This window comes from Vulpes vulpes, chromosome 12 (genome assembly GCF_048418805.1).
Source record: "Vulpes vulpes isolate BD-2025 chromosome 12, VulVul3, whole genome shotgun sequence".
NCBI classification, from domain to species: Eukaryota; Metazoa; Chordata; class Mammalia; order Carnivora; family Canidae; genus Vulpes; species Vulpes vulpes.
Window position 1 is genome coordinate 54,595,334 of NC_132791.1, and position 24,928 is coordinate 54,620,261.

The 24,928-nt window shown below is 34.9% G+C and overlaps 1 protein-coding gene across 25 annotated transcripts in view; it reads left to right on the forward strand.

Moving 5' to 3' along the window:
* The window catches only part of RAPGEF6 (Rap guanine nucleotide exchange factor 6), a 185,436-nt gene that overhangs the window by 55,837 nt on the left and 104,671 nt on the right, over positions 1-24,928 (forward strand). For 19 of the 25 annotated variants that reach the window (XM_025994964.2, XM_072731802.1, XM_025994963.2 and 16 more), the window contains one exon: positions 11,412-11,555. The exons of the other annotated variants lie outside the window; for them this stretch is intronic. In XM_025994964.2, the coding sequence (XP_025850749.2) occupies positions 11,412-11,555 (144 nt within the window). The remainder of the gene's footprint in view (positions 1-11,411; positions 11,556-24,928) is intronic. 25 annotated transcript variants of the gene reach the window in all.

A 24,928-nucleotide genomic window follows, 5' to 3' on the forward strand; every position in this document is an offset into this window, starting at 1 on the left:
CTCTCTCTCTGTTTCTCATGAATAAATAAATAAAATCTTAAAAATTGTGACCTATAATATTAGTCATACCAGTAAATGTGAATGGCTTCATGTACCCTTTTATAAGCAAAAGATTTTTAGTTTGGCTCACTTAAGAAGACCCAGCTATGTAGTTTTTTTTTAAATACTTTTTAAAAATATTTATTAATTTAGGGGTACCTGGGTGGCTTAGTGAGTGTCTGCCTTAGCTTCAAGGTGTGATCTTGGGGTCCTAGGATAGGGTCTCACATCGCACTCCCCACAGGGAGCCTGCTTCTCCCTCTGCCTGTGTCTCTGCCTCTCGTCTCTCTCATGAATAAATAAAATCTTTTAAAAAAAATGTATTTATCTTAGAGTGTGCACAAAAGCAGAGGCAGGGTCAGAGAGAGAGAGAAAGAAAATTTCCAGTAGACTGTATGCTGAGCTCAGAGCCTGAAGGTGGAGCTTGAACTCAGGATACTGAGATGATGACCTGATCTGAAATCAGGAGTCAGACATTTAACTGACTGAGCCACCTGGGTGCCCCTTTTTGCTTTTTAAGAGAGACACTCCTATGATTGTTGTTTCAGGAAGGCTAAAAATAAAGCAGATAATGGCATATTAGACCAATGAAAATTAGAATTCAAAGTAGAATTCAAGCCAAAGTAGAATGAATTGTGACTTAAAAGAACAATTTTTAGAACACATGAATATCTTTGCAACAAATTACACAGAAACCTTCTATATAAAACAGACACTCCAGAGGATTGATTGAGACCTAGAAATACACTACTAGAGAATTTAATCCTCTGTTCTTAGCACAGAGTATATGGAGTTGAGAAAAAAATGAAATAGAAGACCTGAACAATATAAACTGTAAGGTGAATCTTACGGAGATAAGTCAAATTCTACAACATATATTGTTTAACTGTATCAGGTGCCTGTGCCACATTCACAGAAATTGAGCCTATATTTACAAAATTCAGTAATTTTCATAAATTAGAGTAATACCTTCTGCTAACATGCAATGAAATTCTAAATTACTATTAACAGAAAATTAATTGGCTCTTTGACCTGAGAAAATTTTGAGCCTACCATATAACTTTTCATCAAAGAATAAATTCATACTGAAATTACAGAGTTTTGCAAAATAATGATAGTGAAAATATACTGCATAGCAGAATCTGTGGAAAAAGTGTTCAGAAACCAGAGGGAAAACAGCCAAAAGAAGCAAATTCACATAGGAGATGCAAATACTTGAGTTAACATATGCATATTTTAAAACAGCTGATTAGTAAGTATTTCAAGGATTTAGTGGAGAATTTTAGAAGATTGGAAACTATAAAAATGAAATCATGGTTTCCAAATTGTACAACTAGAAATACCTACAAATGAAAATGATGCTCAGTAGGTGGATTTTTACCGAAGGTAAAACTTGACTGAACAGTGAGTTAGGGAACTGAATGACAAGCTGGAAGAAAAACAGATGAAGAAAATATTTAAAAGTGCATAGTAGAGTGTAGGAAACAAATAATAGGAAAGATCTAATGTAAGTAATTAGAATCCTAGAAGGAAAAGAAAGAAGTGTTGGAAGAGCTGATGGTTGATTATTTTCCAAAACTGTCTAAAGAAATCAACTCACAGATTTGAGAACTCTACAATCTCAAAGCAGGATAAATACAAAGAAACTTACGTGTAAGCACATTACAGTGAAACTACTGAAAATCAAAAAGAAGTTATAAAATCAGTCAGAGGAAAAAACACATTACTTTTAAACCACCACAACTTGTAAAATACCCACTCTCAACAAAAATTGAAGCTTCATTTGTTAAGTAAACAATTTTCACACAAAAGTGAAGAAAATTTTCAGCAATCGTTAGGCAGTCAGTTTACCAAGTGGGAGTTTCTCAGGGAAAAGGGAATCACAGATGGAAGCATAGACATGTGGATAGAAATAAAGACAAAGTAAAGCATTTAGGTATATGTATATTTTTTTAAAAAGATTTTATTTTTTCATGAGAGACAGAGAGGCAGAGACACAGGCAGAGGGAGAAGCAGGCTCCCTGCAGGGAGCCTGATGTGAGACTACCCGGGACTCCAGGATCACAACCTCTTAGCCCCCCAGGGATCCCTAGGTATATGTATATTGACTAGAAAACAATAATAAGAGTATCTTTTGTATTTTAAAATACATGCCAAATGTAAACACATGACATAAGAAAAGGAGGTATGAAGTGAAAAATTTCTAGGATTTTTGCATTTTCTAAAACTGGTAAATACAATAGATTTAATAAGCATATATGTCATCTCTATACAGCTTTGTAATTAGAGGGGAAATGGAATAATGAAGGCACAGAGGAGAGAGAAAACAACATGGGAGGAAAGAACGTGAGATGATAGATTTCCTTGCAAGTATATCAGAAATTACAACAAATATAAATATTCCAATAAAGAGCACATACCGGATTAAATTCTTTTAACACAATTACATGCCATATCAAAAACTGTAATCATAAGGTTTGAGAAGAAATCTCACTTCTTGATCAAGTGGAGAAGATTTAAAAGTACAGAAGAAGTTGTGTGTTCTAAGCAATAACCAAAATAGAGCTGGCGTGTCTCCAATTTTCAAAGTATAATTTAAGGCAAGAAGAATTATTTAATGTAAATACGGTGTTTCATCATGGTAAACATGTATCAAGCTTAAACAATCCTGGAATTTTATGCGCCTTATTATATGACTAAAAAATAAGTTGTCATTAGTAAAATGAAAACTTGACAAATCCACAACGATAGCAAATAATTTAAACATTCCTCTAAATGTGACAAAGCAAATATCAGGAATCAGTAAGGATTTTGAAGATTTGAACCCTCTGCTCAGTGTTATGTAGAGAATTCTGCACCCATCAACAGCTGAATGCATGTACTTTACAAATGCACATGGAATGTTTTTAAATGTGACTGTACTCTGGACGCTTGAGTGGCTCAGTGGGTTGAGCTCCAGCCCTTGGTTTTGGCTCAGGTCATGATCTCAGTCATGGAATCGAGCTCTGCATCCTGGGCTCTCTGCTCAGGAGGTACTGTGCTTGAGATCTCTCCCTCTTCCAGCCCCCCATCCCTGTCCCCCACTAGAGCATGCGCTCTCTCTAAAATCTTACAAATAATTGTGACTGTACTCTGGAATATAAATCTCAAAGAATTTAGTTTTTTTCTTTTTTTAAAGATTTTATTTATTCATGAGAGACACAGAGAAAAGGCAGAGACAGGGCAGAGGGGGAAGCAGGCTCCATGTAGGGAGCCCAATGTGGGACTTGATCCCGGGACTCCAGGATCATGCCCTGGGCCAAAGGCAGGCGCTAAACTGCTGAGCCACCCAGGGATCCCAAATTTAATTTTTGGTTTGTGTTTTGGCCATCGTGGAATTAACCTCGAAACCAATTACATAAACAACTACAACAAAATATAACTTGAAGTTCAGGAGTAAATCACTTGTCAGTCACTCTAAAAATGAGAAAATATCTTGAGCTGAATAAAGATGATATATCAAAATGTATGAAATTTTTCTTGAGCCTTAGGTGAACAATTTAAACCTTACTGCTTTAAGAGAAAGACTGACATTCAGTGAAGAATTACATCAAGAAATTAGAGATCAGCAAACTATATACCTACAGAAATTAGAAGCCAAGAAACAATAAAGATAAATATAAAAGTCAGTGGCATGTAAAGCAGACCTAAAGAGGAAGCGGGGTTGCCTGGATGCTCAGTCAGTTAAGTGTCTGCCTATGGCTGATTATGGAGGTTTCTGATCCCAGGGTCCTGGGATGGAGTCCTGAGTCAGGCTCCTTGCTAATCTTCTCCCTCTCCCTGTCCCCCTCCCCCTGCTCCTGTGCCCTGAATCAATTGATCAATCACCATCCCTTTAAAAAAAATATATAGGGATCCCTAGGTGGCGCAGCAGTTTAGCACCTGCCTTTGGCCCAGGGTGCAATCCTGGAGACCCGGGATCAAGTCCCACGTCGGGCTCCCGGTGCATGGATCCTGCTTCTCCCTCTGCCTGTGTCTCTGCCTCTCTCTCTCTCTCTCTCTCTCTCTCTCTCTCTATCATAAGTAAATAAAAATTTTAAAAAAAAGATTTTAAAAAAATAATACTCTACTAAACAGATGAAATGATTTGCATGTAGGAAATTAAAAAATACTTACATATAAACTTTTAGAATTAATAGTCCTTTTAGCAAAGTCACTGGATACTTATGTACAGAAATAAATTGTATTTATATTTAGGAACAACAAATAATTTAAAAATTAGTGAATATACGATTTGTGAACATCAGAGGGTCCATATATGTCAGAATAAATCTAACAAAAGTTATAGGAAGCGTCAACACAGAAAACCATAAATGATTTTGAAATCTTTAGATCTAAATTGAGAGAATATCTTTAAGATAAGAATATTATTTCCAAATTCCTATAAAAATGAGTGCAGTCCTCATCAGAATCCTAGCAGTTTTTTTATGGATATATATATATATAAAGCATATATATATATATATGTATGCTATATATCTATAGCATACATATATATATATATCATATATATGTATCGTATAAGAATGTTTATAATAACCACATAAAATACTTCATTATAAACAAATTTGCAGACTTTAAATACTCCCCAAAAGCAGAAAATTAAATTTGAACAAAAACCAAAATAACCAGGTTCTTAAACAAGTAGTTACCATCATAAACTTACTAACTTTCCTTCAGTTACCTTGTAAATTTGATGAAATCCCAATGGAAAATGCTTGAGATATGATGGTGGTTTTGTGCAAAATAGGCATGGAAAGTTTTTAAAAAGCCAAGAACTAGAAGAAACATAAGAAAGGAGACCTATTTAGTGGAGCTATGTAAATGTTTCTTATATACTTAAAATAATTCAAAAAGGAGGGAAAAGTATAATCTCTAATCAAAAACAAAAACAAGTAAGTTTAATATATGTAAAATTGTTGATATAATTCCACCAGGATTTACCATTTCTGATGAGTTTAAAAGACAGTATTTTGGTAATGTTGAGCTTTCCTTACGCATTCCCAAAGGCCAGGAGAAAGTTTTCAATGTTGATTATAGGGTTAATGCAGATAACTTTAATAAGTTTATGAAAGTTTTCTTCTTTTCCTAGTTTGCAAAAAGTTTCAAAAATCATGATGAGTTTTGAGTTACTATGAAATGCTTTTTCTGTATCTATACGGTATACGTAATATTTTTGTCTGCATTTCTAATGGGTTAAGTCTTAAGGGCAGAAAGAGCTTGTAGTCTTTTTAGTAGTAATGACATTAAAGTTTTTGTTAATTTTTTTGTGTTATGTATACACATTATTAGGTATAAACACATATTCCATATATGTGAGGGTATGTAATTTTAATCATTGTAATATATACATAAATCATTAGGAAGGAAGATTATGTAGTACCAGGATGTTGGTGGTAATGTTGATAATGTTAAAAGCTGTTATGTATGTATCGATAACATGTATGTGTATATTTACTTCTACTTCACTAATTTTGTTGTGCTGTTTTATGCAATCACTGTGTGCTCAGGTATTATCAGGTTATCATTAAATAACCATTTATTTACTTTTAATTTCTTCCATCTGAGAGCCTTACTTATGGGAGCACTTGTGTTACATCTAAGATACAAGGTTTAAAATTTTCTTTAATATTTATTGATAAACATCTCAGCTGAGTGTATTTTTTTCTTTTTTATGGCTGAAACAATATTTTATATTTCCTTTTTTAAGCTTTTATTTATTTATTCATGACAGACACAGAGGGAGGCAGAGACATTGGCAGAGGGAGAAGCAGGCTCCCTGCAGAGAACCCAATCTAGGACTCAATCCTGGGCCCCAGGATCACACCCTGAGCCAAGGGCAGCTCAACCACTGAGCACCCTGGTGCCCCTATTTTGTATCATTTTTTAGGATTGTTATGCCATGAATGCAATTTGAGGAGGAGAGTCATTTTTCTTAGCACAGTCAGTATAGTCCATTGTCTTCTGACATTTATTCTTTTTAAAGAAGTCTGTTAGATTAAGAACAGACAGCCATAGCTGTCCATCATAGCTGATCTACGTTTTCCTTGTGGGAACATTAAAAGTCTTCTTTTTATCTTTACAATGTGAATTTATAGTGGTATTTTTGGATTTGTTGGACTGCTTTGGGCTTTTGTTTTAATCAAAAAGTCTGATTTTCTCTTTGGATGTAACCTCCTTTTTCTGTCATCTTGTTTTTGATCTTTAAGTATATGTTAAATCTTTTCAGTCTATATCTTATATGCTTATTTTTCATCTCATCTTGACTTTCTGCTGCATACTGTATAATTTTTTTAGCTTTATCTTGCCAGTTCTTTTTAGTTACATCTCTCTATGCTCTTTAATTCCTTTTTTCTTTACTTTTTTTGCTCTCTTTTTTTTTCTTTTTCCTCTATTTCAGTATGGGTAATTTCTTCTGATCTATGTTTAAGTTCATTGATTCTTAATTCACTTGCATCAAGTTTACTGATGAGTTTATCAAAGGCATTTTTCATCTTTGATACCATGATTTTTGTTTCTAAGATTCTTTTTACTCCCTCATATTTTCCTTATGTCTGCTGAAATTTTTCGTCTGTTCATATTGTCCACCTTTTCTACCTTTCTGCCACCTTTACTGTATTGACCATAGTTGTTTTTAAATTCTCATAGTTACAGCCTGTGGATCATGTGTGAGTTTGGTGGATTGTGCTATTGGTTGCTTTGTGTTTTGGCAATGGATTGGCTTTTTGTTTGTTTTTGCTGTTTAACTCTTTCTATTTTTATGTGAGTCATTATTTTGGATTTAATGTTACGTAATGTGTGTATGGGGCAGTAGAGAATGAGGATAGATCATGTTTAGGCCTGGAGCTCAACACACCTCTCCTTCTGCTAGAGTTGAGCTAGGTTTGCATTATTGTGTTATGGTTTCCTTTAGCTCACCAGTGCTTCAAATTCTAGTTTTACTTTGTCCTTAGGATTGGGATTGGTTTGTTGGAAGGTCTTTCTGAATGATCTTGTTTCACCCCCATTTTTAGGTCTTGCTTGTGCTCTTATATTTTGTACAGGGTATCTCCCTATGTTCTTGTCCCTCTGGCAAATGTAGACTGCTTTTGCTTATTACACAGTGCTTGGTAGCCAGCCTGGCATTGGGGAGGAAGGGCACTGGGATTTATTGTGGGTTTTTTTGGCATGATCGATCCTTACGTACTGAGTTGCTATTTATAATCTCTGGCTTATTTTCAAGTTTCTCTTTGAAAGTTTTTTATTATAATTTTATAATATTTTCTTTTCTTTTTTTTTTAAAGACTTTATTTATTTATTCATGAGAGACAGAGAGAGAGAGAGAGAGAGAGAGAGAGAGAGGCAGAGACACAGGCAGAGGGAGAAGCAGGCTCCATGCAGAGAGCCGGACGTGGGACTCGATCCGGGGTCTCCAGGATCACGCCCTAGGCTGAAGGCGGCGCTAAACCGCTGAGCCACCCAGGCTGCCCATAGTTTCTTTTTTCTTTTTTTTTAATAATAAATTTATTTTTTATTGGTGTTCAATTACCAACATACAGAATAACACCCAGTGCTCATCCCGTCAAGTGCCCCTCTCAGTGCCCATCACCCATTCACCCCCACCCCTGCCCTCCTCCCCTTCCACCACCCCTAGTTCGTTTCCCAGAGTTAGGAGTCTTTATGGTCTGTCTCCCTTTCTGATATTTCCCACACATTTCTTCTCCCTTCCCTTATATTCCCTTTCACTATTATTTATATTCCCCAAATGAATGAGAACATATAATGTTTGTCCTTCTCCGATACATTGGAGTATTTGCAAGTGTGAGTCTGTTGTTTTCTGTCCATTATTGCTCATCACGTCTATCATTTGTTCACATGTTTGGTTTTTGTTACAGTTAGGGGTTTTTTCCTTGGTTCTTTTTTGGGGAAAGGTATATTTATACAGGAAGTCCTAGGTCTTGTACATTAGGTGTGGGAATTCTTTGAGTTTGGTTTAAATTTATATTCTTGCAGAGAGGTTTTTAGATTTGTTTTTGCCCGTTGTATATATACATTATCAGTCCTGAACGTCTTATATTTACCTAAGTAAATTTGCTTAAATTTGCATAAGGTAGTATTACTAATTCAAACTACTGACCTGCATGAGGGACAGCTTATGTTTCAAGTTCTTAGGGAAAATGTTTTTTTTTCTGTTTCATTGGTTGCTTTTTACCTTCCTCTTCTCTCAGTGCCAAGCAAGTTTTCTTCCTGTCTCCTGCAGGGTAGGCTTATATTCTCGCAATAAGGATTCTACTAGTTGGGTTAAGCTTTATGAATAAGTCTACTATTGGATTCCCCGTCTTTGATGGATTCTTGTACTTCTCACTCCCTACAACCAACAAAGTGGAGGGTCTAGTCTCTAGAGTTGGGAAATCTTTCTTTTGGTAGATCAAGAGCTTTGTTGGTAGCCTGTCTCCTTGTTTTTTTTGCTTTCACTTCAGTCTTGGCCTTTTGATTTCTTACTTTTATGACATAAGGCATGCATTTGCAATTTTGTTCAATCTCACATTGCAGTAGTATTTGACAGGAGGTTTGTTAAGAGTACTTAATCCTTCATACATTATTTGGTTTTAGTTTTCATTTGGTACTTTTCTTAAAATTTTGAGACTTAGAAACTCCTAGAAACTCCTTTCCTCAACTTAATTTACTATTTGTATTTTGGCCTTTATTGTTTATCTCTACTTTTGCTCAATAAATGATAGGTATTAGAATTCTGGATTATATAATACTGAAATTTCACCTAAAGTGGATAATCGAATTCATCCCTTGGGATAGGGCAGTGTGAAGGAGATGAACTTTAGTAATTACACTTGGGTATTGAGTCCTTACCCACTTGTATGAATTACTGAAGTTTTATGAGACTCTGTACCATCTGTTGAAACAGAAAGAGCAGCTGTGTTACAGGGACATTGTGAGCCTTAAGTAATATAACTTGCAGTTTCTGGTACAGGCTCTGGTGTAGTGATTTAGTGAATACTGTGGTTCTCCCATCATTTTTTAGAAGAGCAAATTAAATCTCAAGGAGGTAGCATATATTGCCACCTATTCAAAATTCTGTAATTGTTGAGGTGAAAATTGTTCTTATGTCTCTCCTGATTTTACCTTTCAGAAGAATAATGGTAACTTATTCTGCCTACCCTTATATTTTTTGAGTGCCTTATATGTATTTCCAAGGACCTACCATATATGAAGAGAAAAAGAGAATCTAAAGTGTTGCCCATTTTGGCAAACTTTTTGAATGTTAAATGAACAAAGACTAATACATAATGCAGTTCCTGTCTTAGGGAACTTGTTAGTGAGATGGACTTATATGTGGTAATTATGGGTGATATGCCTAGTGTTATAGAAGGGGTAGTAGCTTCCTGGGGCAAAGGAGGGAGGATCATGAAGTATGGAAAGGATGCCATGATACTAGCAAAGGAGGAATGGGGTTTGTGGTAGTAGCAGCAGCAGCATATACAAAGGCCTGAAGGCAATGGAGAGTATGTCCTATTTATGAGAAGTTTGGGTTGTGTACACAAAATAAAGTAGTCATGGTCTGAGGAGAGGAATGTCTTCTGTGGTTATAGAAGAGAGATGGTAATTGAGATGTGTCTTAAATGACTGGTAGTATATCAGCAAGTAAAGATAGAATGGGTAGGATAACACAAATTAAAGTTATTTAGTAGAATATAAGTTAGTATATTATAGGGACCTATGAATAGTCATATTGACTTGGCTACTTCTTACTCTTGAACTCTTGTACCACTCATACCTGAAACAGACAGACATCAACTCTTTCTGATAAATCATCAGGAAATTTTACGCATCTCATTAGAGGTTTTATGTAACAGGTATTTGTGTGTATGTGTGGGGGAGAAAAGGATAAGGGGGCAGTTTTTCCAGGCTTACCTTTGTAAGATACAATAATTTAAAATGGGAGGAATGGGTCATAAGTGGCTTTGAATATCACATATAATAGTTTAAAATTCATTCAGTAACTATTACAGGTCCATCGTAACATTTTTGAACAAGAAACATGATACAGTGATGATTTATCTAGCTGATTTATTTAACCATTATAGGATTGAATTGGAGAGGAATGTGTCTGAAGCAACAGGATCACCTTTTTGTATAATTAGGACTGAAGTGGTTAAGACTTGAATAAGGAATGATGGTAATGGGAATGAAAGAAAGGGCAATGTGAGAGGAATTTATTAAAAAAGGATTGACAAGTTCTGATAAGTGATTGAAGATAAGATTTGGAAAACAAGCAGGGGAATTAGGAATATTCATGAAATTTCATACTTGAGTAACTGGAAATTCTTGATATTAGCAAAGGATAGGACATTTGAAGGAAAACTTGGGGGAGAAACAGAATACTGTTTATGTGATGTGATGTTAATTATATGATATACTTTAGAACGTCAACGTGCCTTTTTAAAAATAATTTTTAAAATTATGGTTTCGTCTGTGATGAGACCAGAAACGTGGTCTTGTATCAGTGCCATGAATATTGGAGACAGACTTGTATTCCAACTCACCTTTAATAATAAATATCACAAAGTGAAACTGGAAAGTAATCTTTTGGGATTTTGCTTTTGCTCATCCATAAGCTACAGATAGTAATACTTGCTTGCAGGACTGCTGTGTGAACTAAATAATACAAAGTTTATGCATGCTGGCCCATTTTAGTCCTCAGTATATGTTAGATTTCACTTCTTTATTAAAAGATGCTAGCCTTGGCTGGCACCTGGCACCTGGCTGGCTCAGTCAGTGGAGCATGCAACCCTTGATCTCAGGGTTGAGTTCAAACCCCACATTGGATGTAGAGATTACTTAAAAACAGAATCTTTAAAAAAAAAAAAATGTCATTCTTACTCTGTTGTCCTACATTAAGATGGACACCACAGAATAATGCCTAAAACATTTTTGTTTTGCTGTTGAGCATTTCACTGAAATCATAGCCATGAGTATTGGCTGACTAAATACATGTATGATCAGCTTATAATTGGACTTAACTCAGAAGTCATAATTATTGCATGTGTAGGTGTAGTTAACAGCCTTCATTTCTGGTAAGTGACTTTACTTAGAGGGTATATGTTTATGTGAGCAAGACAGACTATTTCCTGGAAGGAAACTGTGGTCTCTAGCTCTTTATAATAATGTCACCTTTAATCTTGAACTCATGAGTGATGTCCTATACAGACTATTTTCTTGATTCAGTTACTCACAAGAAGTAAATGAATCCTCCTTTGAACTTGTTAAGACTCCATAGACTGTCAGTAATATGGAAAAACTGGATATTGAATCAGGAATGTGAACATGTGTTTCAGGTAGAGAATTCCAAAGATAATGAAGATAGTATTCTACAAAGAGAAATTCCTGCCAGACAGTCTCGGCGAAGGTTTCGGAAAATTAATTATAAAGGAGAACGCCAAACTATTACTGATGATGTGGACATTAACAGCTATCTTTCTGTGAGTATATTTAGGGACATTTCATGGATCTTCTTTAATTTTTATTTATAGTATCTTTAATTTACACGTATTTTTAGTAATATCAATACTTACGGCTTAACATATAAAATTTTAGAGCAGGTAAATATATATAATTTTTTAAAATACTTGTGCTCAGTTGAGCTTGGTAGAAATGCTCTTCCAGTGGGAGTTTTGTTTTGGCTTTGGTTTTGTTTTAAATAATGTAAAAAAAACATTCTTTCCATATCTTTTTAGACCTTATTTGTGGATTTTCTTGCCTTTTTATTGTCTGAATGAAATATAGGTAAGAGTTCTGAGAACTCAGGCAATAGACTTATTGGGAAATTTTTTTCCTGATATGCTCTAAGGGATACAAAAGAAATGCATCAATTTTTTCCTTGTGGTGTGGGAGAAATACAAATACTCTGTGTTAGTGCAGAAACAAGCAAGTGTTAGTGATATGTTTTTACATGCAAATATTGAAGAAGGAGAAGCAGATGAAATAATTAGCTTTAGGTTTTGTAACACTAGAAGAAACATCAGCTGTTTCTCCAGGAATCTTCAGTTTTGTAATTATAGTGAACTTCACTTTAAACTAAAAAACTTGAATCGAGAAGAAAGGCTAGGGGTTCCTGGGTGGTTCAGTGGATTAATAAGCATCTGCCTTCGTCTCAGGTCATGATCTCAGAGTCATGGGATTGAGCCTCTTGGGCTCACTTCTTAGCGGGGAGTCTGCTTCTCCCTCTCCCCCTTAGCTTTCTCCCCTGTTCCTGCTTTCTATTTCTCTCCCTCTCTCTCTCAAATAAATAAAAAAATAAAAATCATTAGATTTGAGCTCTTAATCAAGAACAGTGCTCTCAGGTAGCTGATGTAATCTGTGAACATCTTACATCCTATTATACCTTGCAGGCTATTGCCCAGGATCTTTGAGTACATAACTTGGACCTTACATGCTCTTCTTCTTCTAATGCCCTTGTGTTTTCAAAGCATATATTAAAATAGAAAACAGCCTTTATAGCACAACTGTGTACTTTCTGAACTTTATCTCTTTCCATGGGAAGTCCCTATGCCTAGGAAGTATGGTTTTGTATAATTCTTTCAGATCAGAGTTTCACTGGGAACATGGCAGACTTGTGAAATTTGCACTCATTAACATTCCAGTTGTAGTTCAACACCTTTCTATATTCAGATCTTAACAGAAAAAAAAAAAAGATAAGTCCAGGAGTATTTTATCAATTTTCAAAGAAGTCATGATCCCGCCAAAATACAAAAACAGTTTAAAGATTAATTGCAACAAAATTCCCAAAGGTATGTTTAATTCATTTGGTTGTCAAAACAGAAATTTCTCCTTCCATATCAAGGAGTAAGGAGGATTATGTAGGAAGTTGTGTATAGTGAATAAGTGCTAAATTTAAGGCAACTCTAAGGATTTAGTTACATTTGCCTTATGTCATTGGTTCCATACATTCTGTTTCTAACAAGAAAGAATAACATGAAATAGTCTCCTAATTTTTTTTTTTGCCACATCTAGAGGCACATAAACTTCATTTCCTGTTCCTATTATGAAATAATTTCTTTTTATATAATAAATTCCCCTATAATAAATTGATTTAAACTAACAAGTTTACAGTATTATACAAGTAATATGTGTCTGTTTTGGAAAGATTAAAAGTTAACTGACTAGTCATACTGCCCAGTTATGTAACCATTGATGACATTTTATATATTCTTGGTAAAGGTTTTTTCACATAGAGATACAAATGTAAGCTTTTTGGCTAGCTTTTTAAGACTTAAATATATGATAACATTATAAAACTTAGTTGTGTAATATGAGCATGTTTGAATGCTATTAAAAATTTTTGAGGGGGATGCCTGGGTGGCTCAGCAGTTAAGCGTCTGCCTATGGCTCAGGGCGTGATCCTGGAGTCCTGGGATGGAGTCCCACATTGGGCTCCCTGCATGGAGCCTGTTTCTCCCTCTGCCTATGTCTCTGCCTCTGTTTCTCCGTGTCTCTCGTGAATAAATAAATAAATAAACTCTTAAGAAAACATTTTTTTTATATTACTCTTGAGAGTGTCATGGTACTCCATTATAACAATTGCCATAATTTATTTACTCCCCAGTATTTGATCATTTAGATTTTTTTTAGTATTTATTTCTTTAAACTAACATGCTAATTATCTTTGTGGTTACAGATGGACAGATACTGGTTTCTTTAGAAAAATTCTGGGAAGTAGAATTATTAAATTATTTTTAATTGTATTATTTGGTTTTCCTTATCCGAGCTAGAGTGCATAGTCTGTGTGTGTATTTTGATCATTTACTCCAGTCTCAGCTCTGGTGTGTTCTTAGATTTTTTTAGTGTCATGTCATGAAGCCTAGGCAAATTCTGAATTTTCTGTACGTAACTGTGGCTTATGCTCCTGAGTCATTTACTTCTAATTCCCATGTGTACTGAAAGTTATCCTCTTAAGGATATGCTGGTTTCTTGTGTAGACCAGAAAGTGCAACAGGCACACTGCTTGATGATTGTAAGTGAAGTGTGGCATTGTTGAATTTAAAGTCTTGCATAGCTAGTTTTAAGTACTTAACCTACTAAGTACTGTCAGGAATTTGGCAGAGGGGAGAGCTCAAGCTGATTCAGGGTAGTTATTTAACTATAAGACTTGAGTTGAAAAAGGATTTTTGTTGATGTTACATAAATTCACTATTTCTTGAAATAATAGTTTCTGCTTGCTTTTTTTTCTAACATGGATATATTTCTGGAAATTTGGAAAGCATTTTAAGAGGTTTTCATTTACTTTTCATTAATGTTAGCAGTAGGTAAAAACCTGTATGTCTGACCAAATACCTACATATTGGGAGTTTGCTATATAAAGGATACTGTGTAGCAAAAATCTTAATTAGTATTTGTTAAAACATCCAGTAGAAAATTGGTTTTATGGCTACCCTAGAGTCTTTGAATTCTTTTCTTTTACTGTCAGCAATTTAGAGAGAAAGATCAAAAATCATTTTTTTCTTCTAGACAGCAGTGCAGATTTGATAGTTTCTTTTTTCATTTCCTCACCATCGTCAACTTTTCCTTGCTAAAATGCTGAAGATCAGAAATTCTTAAAGATGTACAGAATTTTTTGCTACTGTTGTCTTTATCACAATTATTACTAGTACACAATCTGTACATCAAAGTTTTAGGAAGACAAAATTTGCATATTCTCTAATTGAATGCTTAGAAGCATTGAAAAAGATGGTTTATTTTTATGAATTATTTTCATAGTTTTGTCATATAGTGCTTTATATAAAGATGAGAGCCATAATTTTAATGTGAAAGTGAATGTTTTTTTTCCTTAATGTTAAAAAGAGCATGTCTATAACAGTAACGTTTTTGAAACTCCATTGGGTATTGCTCTCATAGTTTTCAACAGATTTAAATGCTTTTGAATATTCTCAGTAAGAATATTTTAGATATTTGAGGAAGGTGTATTTCATATTTATAAATAGCAAAAAGGTAATTGGAGTAATATTCAGTGAGTAAAATGGGTAATTATGCCAACTGAAAATAGTTTAGCGTTTATATGAGCCATCTGTCTTGAATTCTTCCGTACGTACTGTATAATTGGGGCATTTCATCTAAACCCTCCATGGTTTGGTTGCTGTACCTCAAAAAACGAAGATGGTAATATTAGGTCTGCCTGTCTTATGGGGGGGTTGCTGAAGAACATGAAACATGTTATGCACACTTATAGTTTAATAGGTCAATAATATCTGTAGATGCTTCCTCTCAAATGTTTCAAGATTTATACACTCCTCTCCTTTCAGTTTGCCTGTGTCATTGCCTTAGTGTTCACTGCCATTCTTTTTAGAACTGTTGTATTAGCATTAGGGTGCCTGGGTGTCTCAGTGGGTTAAGCGTCCAACTCTTAATTTCCATTCAGGTCATGATCTCAGGGTCCTGAGATAGAGAGGCACATTGGGTTCTGTGCTCAGTAGGGAGTCTACTTGGGGTTCTCCCCCTCTCCCTCTGTGCCTCCCCCTGCTTGCACTCACTCTCTCTAAAATCAATAAATAAAAACTTTAAAAAAAAAAAACTTCCCACAGTGATAGAAATAATTTATATCAGTTTCCAAATTGGTGATAGTAACTAGCCCCAAGTGGCTATTGAGGACTTAAGACGTAGCTAGTATGACTGAGAATTTTAATTTAAAATTTTAATTGCAAATAATTGACATGTAAGTAACCACATGTGGCTACTAGTTACCATATTGGACAGCACAGATCTGAACTTTGTCCTCCTCTTCAACTTTATGTTTTTCTCTGTTCCTATGTATTCTCTGCTTTTTAGTCAAGCTGAACAAATTTGCTGACCCTTAATGGAACCATGTTTTTATTTATTTTCAGCTTTATTGAGATAAAATTTGCATATAACACTGTAAGTTTAAGGTGTACAACATGATTTGATATACAAACTATATTGCAAGGTGATTACTGTGTGTGTGTGTGTGTGTGTGTGTGTGTGTGTGTGTGTGTGTGTGTTGAGGGGTGAGAAACCTGTTTGCTTATACATCTCTTACATCTACTGTTCCTGTTACTTAGAATGATCTTTTATTCTTAGTCGTCTTGGCAAAATCCTAATCATCTACAAGACTCAGTTCCATGTTCTTGCATGGGAGAACTCCATGATTTTGTCCTGAGAAGGGGTAAGGTACTCATCTCTGCATTCTCACAGTATTCCGTATATATGCTTGTGAGCATGCATTAGACTGCATTCTAATGGTTTCTTCAGATGTTCACTTCTCCCATCAAGATATAATCTGCCTTGAAAATGGGAACCATCATCATTTTACCTTCCAAGCTTATTGCCTATCAAGGAAAGTAAGAGTGTCTTTTTTTCTATCAGATTGTTTAGGTTCCTGTGTTACTTTGGGCACATTGTGTAACCTTCCTACTTCTCTTTTGATAATTAACCTTTAAATTTGTCAAAGGATTAAATGAGAGATTTTATATAGAAGGTTCTGCCTAGTGTTTGGGGCTGTGAAAACCATTCATTATGTCAGCAGCTTCTATTCCTATTGTAAAAACTCGGTCTTTATTGTTGCATATAACATAGCTTTCCTATTTATATGTTTCATACATTAATGTAAAATGTGTTTACCAAAATGTTTAAGTATATTAATACATTGAAAAACAAGCTAAAGAATTACAACAAAGGGAAAAAGAAAATCAATCTGGCTTGAAGTTAGGACAACCAGCGTTCAGCCTACTAATGCTCCTACCCCCACCCAGTTTTTTTTTTTTTTTGTAGTGTTTATTCATAGTAGCTCACTTCAAACAAGGCATTTTCATCGTCCAACCTTAAAAGATAAAGTGGTTATTAAATGCATATGAAAGTAATTGAAGTTGCTTTACTGTACACGACAAGTGGCTAGAATCCAGTTAAATGATGACAGGGCTGTCTAGCCAAAACTGATGACTGGTTTTGGAATTACTGATTTGGAGGTCTTTTTTCTGTTAGTAGCTAGCAAGGCCAGTAGGTTAGTCCATATGTCTTAAGACGTGGATCACAAAGTAGTCCCCAGGATAGAGGAAGAAAATAGAGTTTATATTTATATGTAGTATTATCTTATCCTTTTGAATTTCTGGGAATGAGGTGCATGGGGGGGCTCAGGCTCAGGTGGTTGGGTGTCTGCCTTTGTTTCAGGTCATGATCTTGTGGTCCTGGGAATGAGCCCCCACATCGGGTTCCCTGCTCTGCAGGGAGCCTTCTCCTCCCTCTCTCCTATGCCCATGCCCTCTTTTACTCTCTTCCTCTTTTTTTTTTTCTTTTAAAGATTTTATTTATTTGTTCATGAGAGAGAGAGAGAGAGAGAGAGAGAGAGAGACAAGCCAAGGGAGAATCAGTCTCCCTGCAAGGAACATGATGTGGGACTCGATCCCGGATCTCAAGGTCATGCCCTGGGCCAAAGTCAGACGTTCAACCACTGAGCCACCGAGGCATCCCAGCTGTCTTCCTTTTAAATAAATAAATAAAATCTTTAAAAAATAAAAAATTAAATTTCTGGGGATTTGTGTGTATTTCATAATGAGCACAAAATATTTTTGCTAGGAATACATGTTAGTTTATAAATAATATGTTAGAAATGTATCTCAAAATTTTTTTATTTTAAAAAGTTTCAAGATCAGGTTGTTTTTAAATTTCTTCTTCATTTGGCACCAGTTAGTCCTTTTAGCTTTCTGGCCTCATTATTTGCTGAATATCCCTTCATTTTTTCTCTCCCCCTGGGAGGTTCTTAGAGACTTCTTTACCTAAGGTAATTCTGTCCTTTAACAAATCATTTTGAATTTTAATATTTGCTCCTTTTATTCAGAATGGTCTACTATGTCCTCCTGACAAGTCCTGCTCAGTTCCCAAGACATCATTTATTGATCTCTTTGGAGAGAAGTCTTTCTTAACATTTTCTATTCATAGAGTGCACTTCTCATTGGACCCATAGGGTGTTATATTTACATGCAGTGTGCTCATATAATTCTTTCTGTTCCAAAGATAACAGAAAACAAAATGAATAACTTTAAGAATTTCTCAAATGTCTGTTTTTTACATAAAGCTGATTGCTGTGTTTTAAATAGTCTATAGTGGTAAACGTTTTTCAAATGTAATGATTCAAATTTTTAATGTTGATATATTTATGTGAAGTTAAACAGTAAAATTAAGGCAAGACGAATAGGGAGGAAGTATCTTGGTTTCACTGAATTCAAGCATCAAGTATGACTTTATTTAACTTGAAATCGATCTCCAAAATATCAGAAAACATTTTCACTCACTTTTTTGGAAACCTTATTGACCCAAATATAAACAAGGACATTCTTTAAAGGTTTGAAAACTCTTGTTGGTGTTTGGGTACTTCATTTATGAAATTAGAGTCTTTTTTATTCATTGTCCATTTCTTCTGTATTTTTGAATAATGAACAGTGTATGTATGTAGTGTGTGTTAACTTCCTCTTGATCCTATATTCCAGAGTAGACCACAGAATAATTTTTTCTCTCTTGCTCCCTGTATTGCTTAGGGTGCTTTTATATTCTTAGGCACAGCATAAGCTACTGGCCTTGTTTTTCTCTTTGTCCATCATAGCACTTTCATATGAATGGAGCCATTGGACTCTTCCCAAAAAGACACCTAGAAAGAGGATTTCATGGCAACCTCATTCTTCGTGGTTTTAAATTTAGAGGGCTTCCTTTTGCTCACCTTTCTTTACATATATATTTTTTTCTACCCAGTATAGCAGGTGGTAGGCATGGTATGATACTCTAGAAGCTACTGTATGATTTTAGACATACAAATTATAATGGAGCAGCTCTTGCTCATTTGCTCCCTCTCTGATTGCACCTTACATTCCCTGCTTTTCTGCAGTGCTCATTGTTTTGTTTGGATTCAGAGCATATTTAGCAAGATTAAGACGTAATTGTCAGTACAACTGATTATTAGGACCAGATCAGATCATTTAACCGCCTTTTTGTTGGTGCACTGAATAGTGGGTATATTCTTCTACTTCGCCATGCATGTGACATCTTAAGTTTTTTAGCAGAATGTGTTTGGCTTTGTAGAGTCTGTTCATGTCTTTTTTTTTTTCTTTTTTAATATTTTGTTTATTTATGAGAGACACACAGAGAGAGGCAGAGACATAGGCAGAGAGAAGCAGGCTCCATGCAGGGAGACCTTTGTGAGACTCAACCCCGGGACTCCAGGATCCCACCCTGAGCCGAAGGCAGGTGCTCAACCACTGCACACACAGGCATCCCTGTGTGTTTTTTATATATATATATATATATATATTTTTTTTTTTAAGATTTTGTTTATTTATTCATGAGAGAGAGACACAGAGAGAGGCAGAGACATAGGCAGAGGAGAAGCAGGCTCCCTGCGGGGAGCCCAATGTGGGACTCCATCCCAGGATCAAGCCCTGAGCTGAAGGTAGACACTCAACTGCTAAGCCATTCAGGTGCCCCTGTGCGTGTCTTACTGATCAAGCCATTCCTGTGGTAAGAACTAGGATCCTGACCCCTGATAAGTTCATTAGAAATTATAGGACTTTGGTCTAAACATGTGATTGCTGAAATTTCCTCTTTAGTCTGTTCATGCTGCTGTAACAAAATACTACAGACTGAGTGGTTCATAAATAACACATATTTATTTCTTAAAATTCTAGAGGCTGGAATTTTAAGACAAGAGTTCAGACATGTTTGGGTTCTGCTGAAGGCTCTCTGAGCTTACAGACTGCTGACCACTCATTGTCGGCTCACGTTATGGAAATGGCTGTGGAGTTTTGGGAGGCCTCTTTTATAAGTGTACTTGTATACTAGAGCCATACTACCTTATACTAGAGCTCTGGACAGTGTATTCTCTGTGATGCTCTGAATCTTAATTACAGAAGAGGACTTTTCTCTCTTCATTCATGAGTATCTAACCTTTCCCAGGAAATTTCTGCGTCCCATTTGCCTTCTAGGAAATAATAAATAATTCTTGATAGGAAGTTCTTGTACCTACTTACAGGATCCTGAGTCCACAAAAAGAGAAAAAGCAAAGGGGTGATAATATATAATCAAGCTAAGGTCAAATGCTTGCCTGGAGCAGATTTTTTTTTTAATTGTGAAAAAAAATGCTCATCATAGAAATGTAAAAACAAAGGAGAACATTACGAAATTTGCTGTCATCCTCAATCCAGAGGTAGCTGTTGTTGCTAGTGACTTTTAAAAGTATCTTGATTAATTCACATCTTCTAATTTAGATAATGTTGAATATTTATATATACTACATTTCTACTTCTCAGGCAACTAAAGTTTTCACCAAACATTATTTTTTTAGTAATATTTTACTGTTTTTTAGTAAAATTTAGCAATATTTTACTTTTACTAATATTATTTAACAGCAATATTACATTATTTGAGTGTAACAATATTCTCATGTAGCTTCTGCTTTTTTTCCAGTTGTAGACAACTCATGAATAAATGGACTCTAGGATTTATTTGTGAAAGTTAAATTCCTAGATTAAGGATATAAAAATTATTTTTAAGGCTCTGCATTAGTATTGCAACTTAGTCATTTTAAGGACGTCTGGGTAGCTCAGGTGTTTAGCGCCTCCCTTCCGCCCAGAGCGTGATCCTGGAGTCCCAGGATCAAGTCCCACTTCAGGCTCCCTGCATGGAGCCTGCTTCTCCCTCTGGCTAGGTCTCTGCCTCTCTCTCTCTCTGTCTCTCATGAATAAATAAATAAAATCATAAAAAAAAGAAATTGTCTTTATCATTCACTTTTTATGAACTTCAATAGTGTTGGGAGCTCAAGGAGGGCAGGGCATGCTGTTTTATTGGCCTGGGGTACCTCTTCCTCTCTTAAAGGTGACACTAATTCTTATGGACCTGCCCAGGGAACCAGAATTGGAAACATTTTTTAACATACTTGAAGCACTTTATACAATAGTTATTAAAGAAAGCTCTTTTGAAGATTTTTTTGAAGCATCTCTGTTATTAATGTATACCAGTGGTCCAAGGTAATGATTTTTAAGAGCATTCCAATTGGAAGAGATAATAAGTACTGAGACATAGCAAACAGATAAATGCTGATTGTTCTTGCCATTTTGTTTGATTTGTTACCTGTTCAGAAAACTGTGCTGATTCAGCATTTGGCTTTTATTGTACTAGAAAATGTAGTATTTAAAATTAGAGAAGTGATTTCAAGTTGATCTCAGATATATTCTGGGAATCTATAGATGGAGACGGTATTCTCAGTAGTTTCATTTTTTAAATAAGATTTGTTTTTCCAGTTATGTTTATATAGTGCTCTATTGTAATTATTGGGTAGACCTCATATTTTGAAGAAAATAATACTATTTTAAAACTTCACATTAGGTTTGCATATGGTAGGTAGCACACTTGACTGATTACATGTAGAGTGTATTCTTTATTTACCTATATGTGTATGTGAGTGAATGAGTGAAAAATACTTTCTGTGACTGCATAGTGTAGGGGAAAGTGGAAGCATGGTGTGCCTTTTTATTGTTCCTTCGGTTTCACTGCTTCTAATTATAGAAGCTTACATCACCTAAGTTGATGATGAAGGCTTCCCTCTCCTTTGCTTTTTCTTCCTCAATCACTCCCTAAGGAAGGGTCATATTTCATAGTGCTTATGTGTCCTGCTGGTAGCTGTAGCAGGATTTTCATCACCATGGTGCTGACCATTTAGTGGACATGTATGATAGTGTGCTGAAGCACACTCTTTCTTATAGAAGAACAGGAGGAGAATGTTGATACTCTGGCTTCCCTTTTTTCAGAAAGGCTGAGCAATAGATAGAATGCAGTTTAAAAGCAAGAATTCCTGAGGGGCACCAGTAATTAGAATTAACCGTGTCTGATAACTTAATGAAGATTCATTTCAAATGTTCGAGTTAAGCAAGGGGTGATGAAGAGATGGGAAAGCTTGCTATGATCCTTTCAAAGGGCTTGTATGTTACCTCTCTGACATTTCAGTAAAGGGTCATTCATTCTCCAAGAGGATTAAAGTGTTTTTACTGTATATATCAGCACATTTAGCATTTTGTATTTTAAAGACTAGATACTTAAAACTAAAATGCAGAAATGAGTGGCCTGTTTATTTTGTTTCGTGAAACTACATAATAAACTACATAATTTTTCTTTTCTTCTTCATCTGCTTTTGAGTTTGGTTTCTCTAAGTTGTGATTATAGTATTTAATTGTGTAGATGGGGAATAAACAGTAACACTCTGCCTGAGATTACTATAAATATGGTTTTTATTATTGTTGGTTGGTTGTTTTTATAATGTCTAGAATGTATATCCTCTGATAAGTTACCTTTTCCTGAATGACCTTTATTTCCCTCCTTTTCAGTGTTTTTGGCTTATTAAGTAAAAACTCTATTTATAGTTTAATAACTATCAAACCTCATTTATGGCTTTCTGTGCATTATCTCAGATGTTTTGGGTTTTATTTTTGTTGAGAGATTGTTAGTTAACATAAATTTTAATTAACTACACAGCATTACCTTTTTATAAAAAATATTTTGTAATGGTTTGAAGCTTTGCAGAGCCAACATATGTGGGTTGCTTTATTTTATGAAGCCAAAGATTTCATCTTATGTGGCCTAGCATCATGGTGTTTCATATGCAGGGGAAATGTACTCTTAAATGGCTATCCTGTGGTGATGGTTCCTAGATAATGTGTAGATCAGGGCACTCTCCCTTGCTGTGATTACTTCATTTGAATTGGTAAGTTAATGGAATGAGATCACAGTAAAATTCTAAAAATGATAGAAGTGAAAAAGTGCTTATTCACCTAATCATATTTTTAGTTATTCGACAAATTACTATTCTCTTCAAAATATGTTAATTCTTTCATTAATTAGAAGCCTATGTCATTTTTTTTTTTTTTTGAAGAAATCATGTGGTCCAGCATATCCTCAGAATGCTGGTGGATTCATAGGCTGAATGTAGGATTTGACCCGTGTTTCTTTCATGGTATTGTTGACACAGGGTTATTCTGCATGCAATGTTCACCATACAGTTCCCCAGAATGACAGATACTATGAGATGATTGGTAGAACAAGGAAAAGGATGATGTCATCTTCACTTACAGTGCACACTAAAAGAAAAGAGAGTTGTTCTTTTACTGAGTTCGTATTTACTACAGTAGTTTCCAACATATGGCATTTAGTGTATTGAATTTCACACACAGGGCAGCAGTTTCTTAAAGCAGCTTAGAGATGGCTCTCCCTTGCTCAGCTTGAGGCCCTCCTTTGTGTGCAGTCAGCATGATTTATTATAAAATGGTAGGGAAATGACCATTATGATTTTGTTTTTGATTTGGTTGTAGTTTATCCTGTTGGTACCATACGTGGATGTAATTATTATCTGCCATTGAAACTGAAATACTCTTGAGTCATGTTACTAATGTATAAAAGACTTGTCTTAAAAATTATCTTTAAGAATTGTTTGGCTTCATTTACCTAGAATATCTGCTACCATTTTTATATTTTAAAAAAATGAATGATTGCAATTAGACTTTAATTTGTTCTTGAATGCTTACCATCGTGTTGAAACTCCAACCCACTGTAGTTTATTTAAAATAATTAAATTGAAAAAAATACATTGGTGCCTGAAAATCAACCTATATATGTTTTCCATGATTTATGTTTGGAAAGCTAGTCATGCTTATTTTTATTTTTGAGACTTAATTTTACATTTAAATGAAAATTTTTTTGCGTGAATTCTTTTGAAGTTTTTGCCAAAAATATAATTCTTAGATCTTATGGAAACCTAAGTTCATAAATGATCATGTATTTTGAAAACATGACTTGTTTTTGTCCAGAATAATATTTAGCTTTACTAAACTTAACTGTAGTTTTATTAGTAAAGTATGCTGCCATAATTCAGATTGTCAGCATACTGTTTTTCAGAAAGTGAGTCATACTTTGCCCAGAGGTGTATTGAAGAACTCTTCTTTTTTTTTTTTTTTTTTTTTTGGCTGGGGCTAATGACAAGATGTTTCTTTGACAGTGGAATTTTTTATAATAACACCCATCTTTCAGGTAATAATTTCCCCTCCGAAGTTGCATATCTCTTGTCCTCAAAATAATGTTAAGTGAATAAAGCAAAATAGTTATGTTACTCTGCTTTGTTCTCTGATTGTAACTCTCATAATTTTGCTGTCTGGAGACATACTAAGCATTTTATCATTAGAAGGTATGTATTTTTTGGCCATTGGGAGGCACCTTTACAACCTTAAGTGCAAACTCTTGATGGGAGTATCTGCAATAGATTCCTTGTGGCAGATGTGAGAAGAATAAGGGTCAATACTAGAAGACTTGTGTTTCTAGATTGAACTGGGTGTGGCAAAATTTAATTTTTCTCTGGAATTTTTATAGAAAAATGATTGCGTTTTAGAACCAAGCCCAATTTTTAAATCAAGTGTAATAATTTTCATTTCTAATTCCTTTTAAGTTTTACTGGCATCCTGTGTCTTTCTAGGAATTGAGCGTCAGAGTGCAGGAAAATACCATGTTGCATAGGTTATTCTTCCTCAGAGGAGTTGGTACAGGCTGCATGCAGGTCGGCTATTATGCCTGGTGATGTTTTTCAGCTTTCCTTTACAAAATAAAATTCTATTGTTTCCAATTAAATATACTATTTACATAAAAATCTTAGTAGCAGTTTTGATATTTTTAATGTTAATTTAAAGTATCCTGAAGGTTGTACCTGTTCAGAACAGTTATTTGATAAATAGGAAGTTTTGCAAGCAGAAACCCCTGAATTAGTAGTGTTACAAACACATATATGATGTCTGAGAAGAAGGCTGCCTTATGTATTTGTAATGCA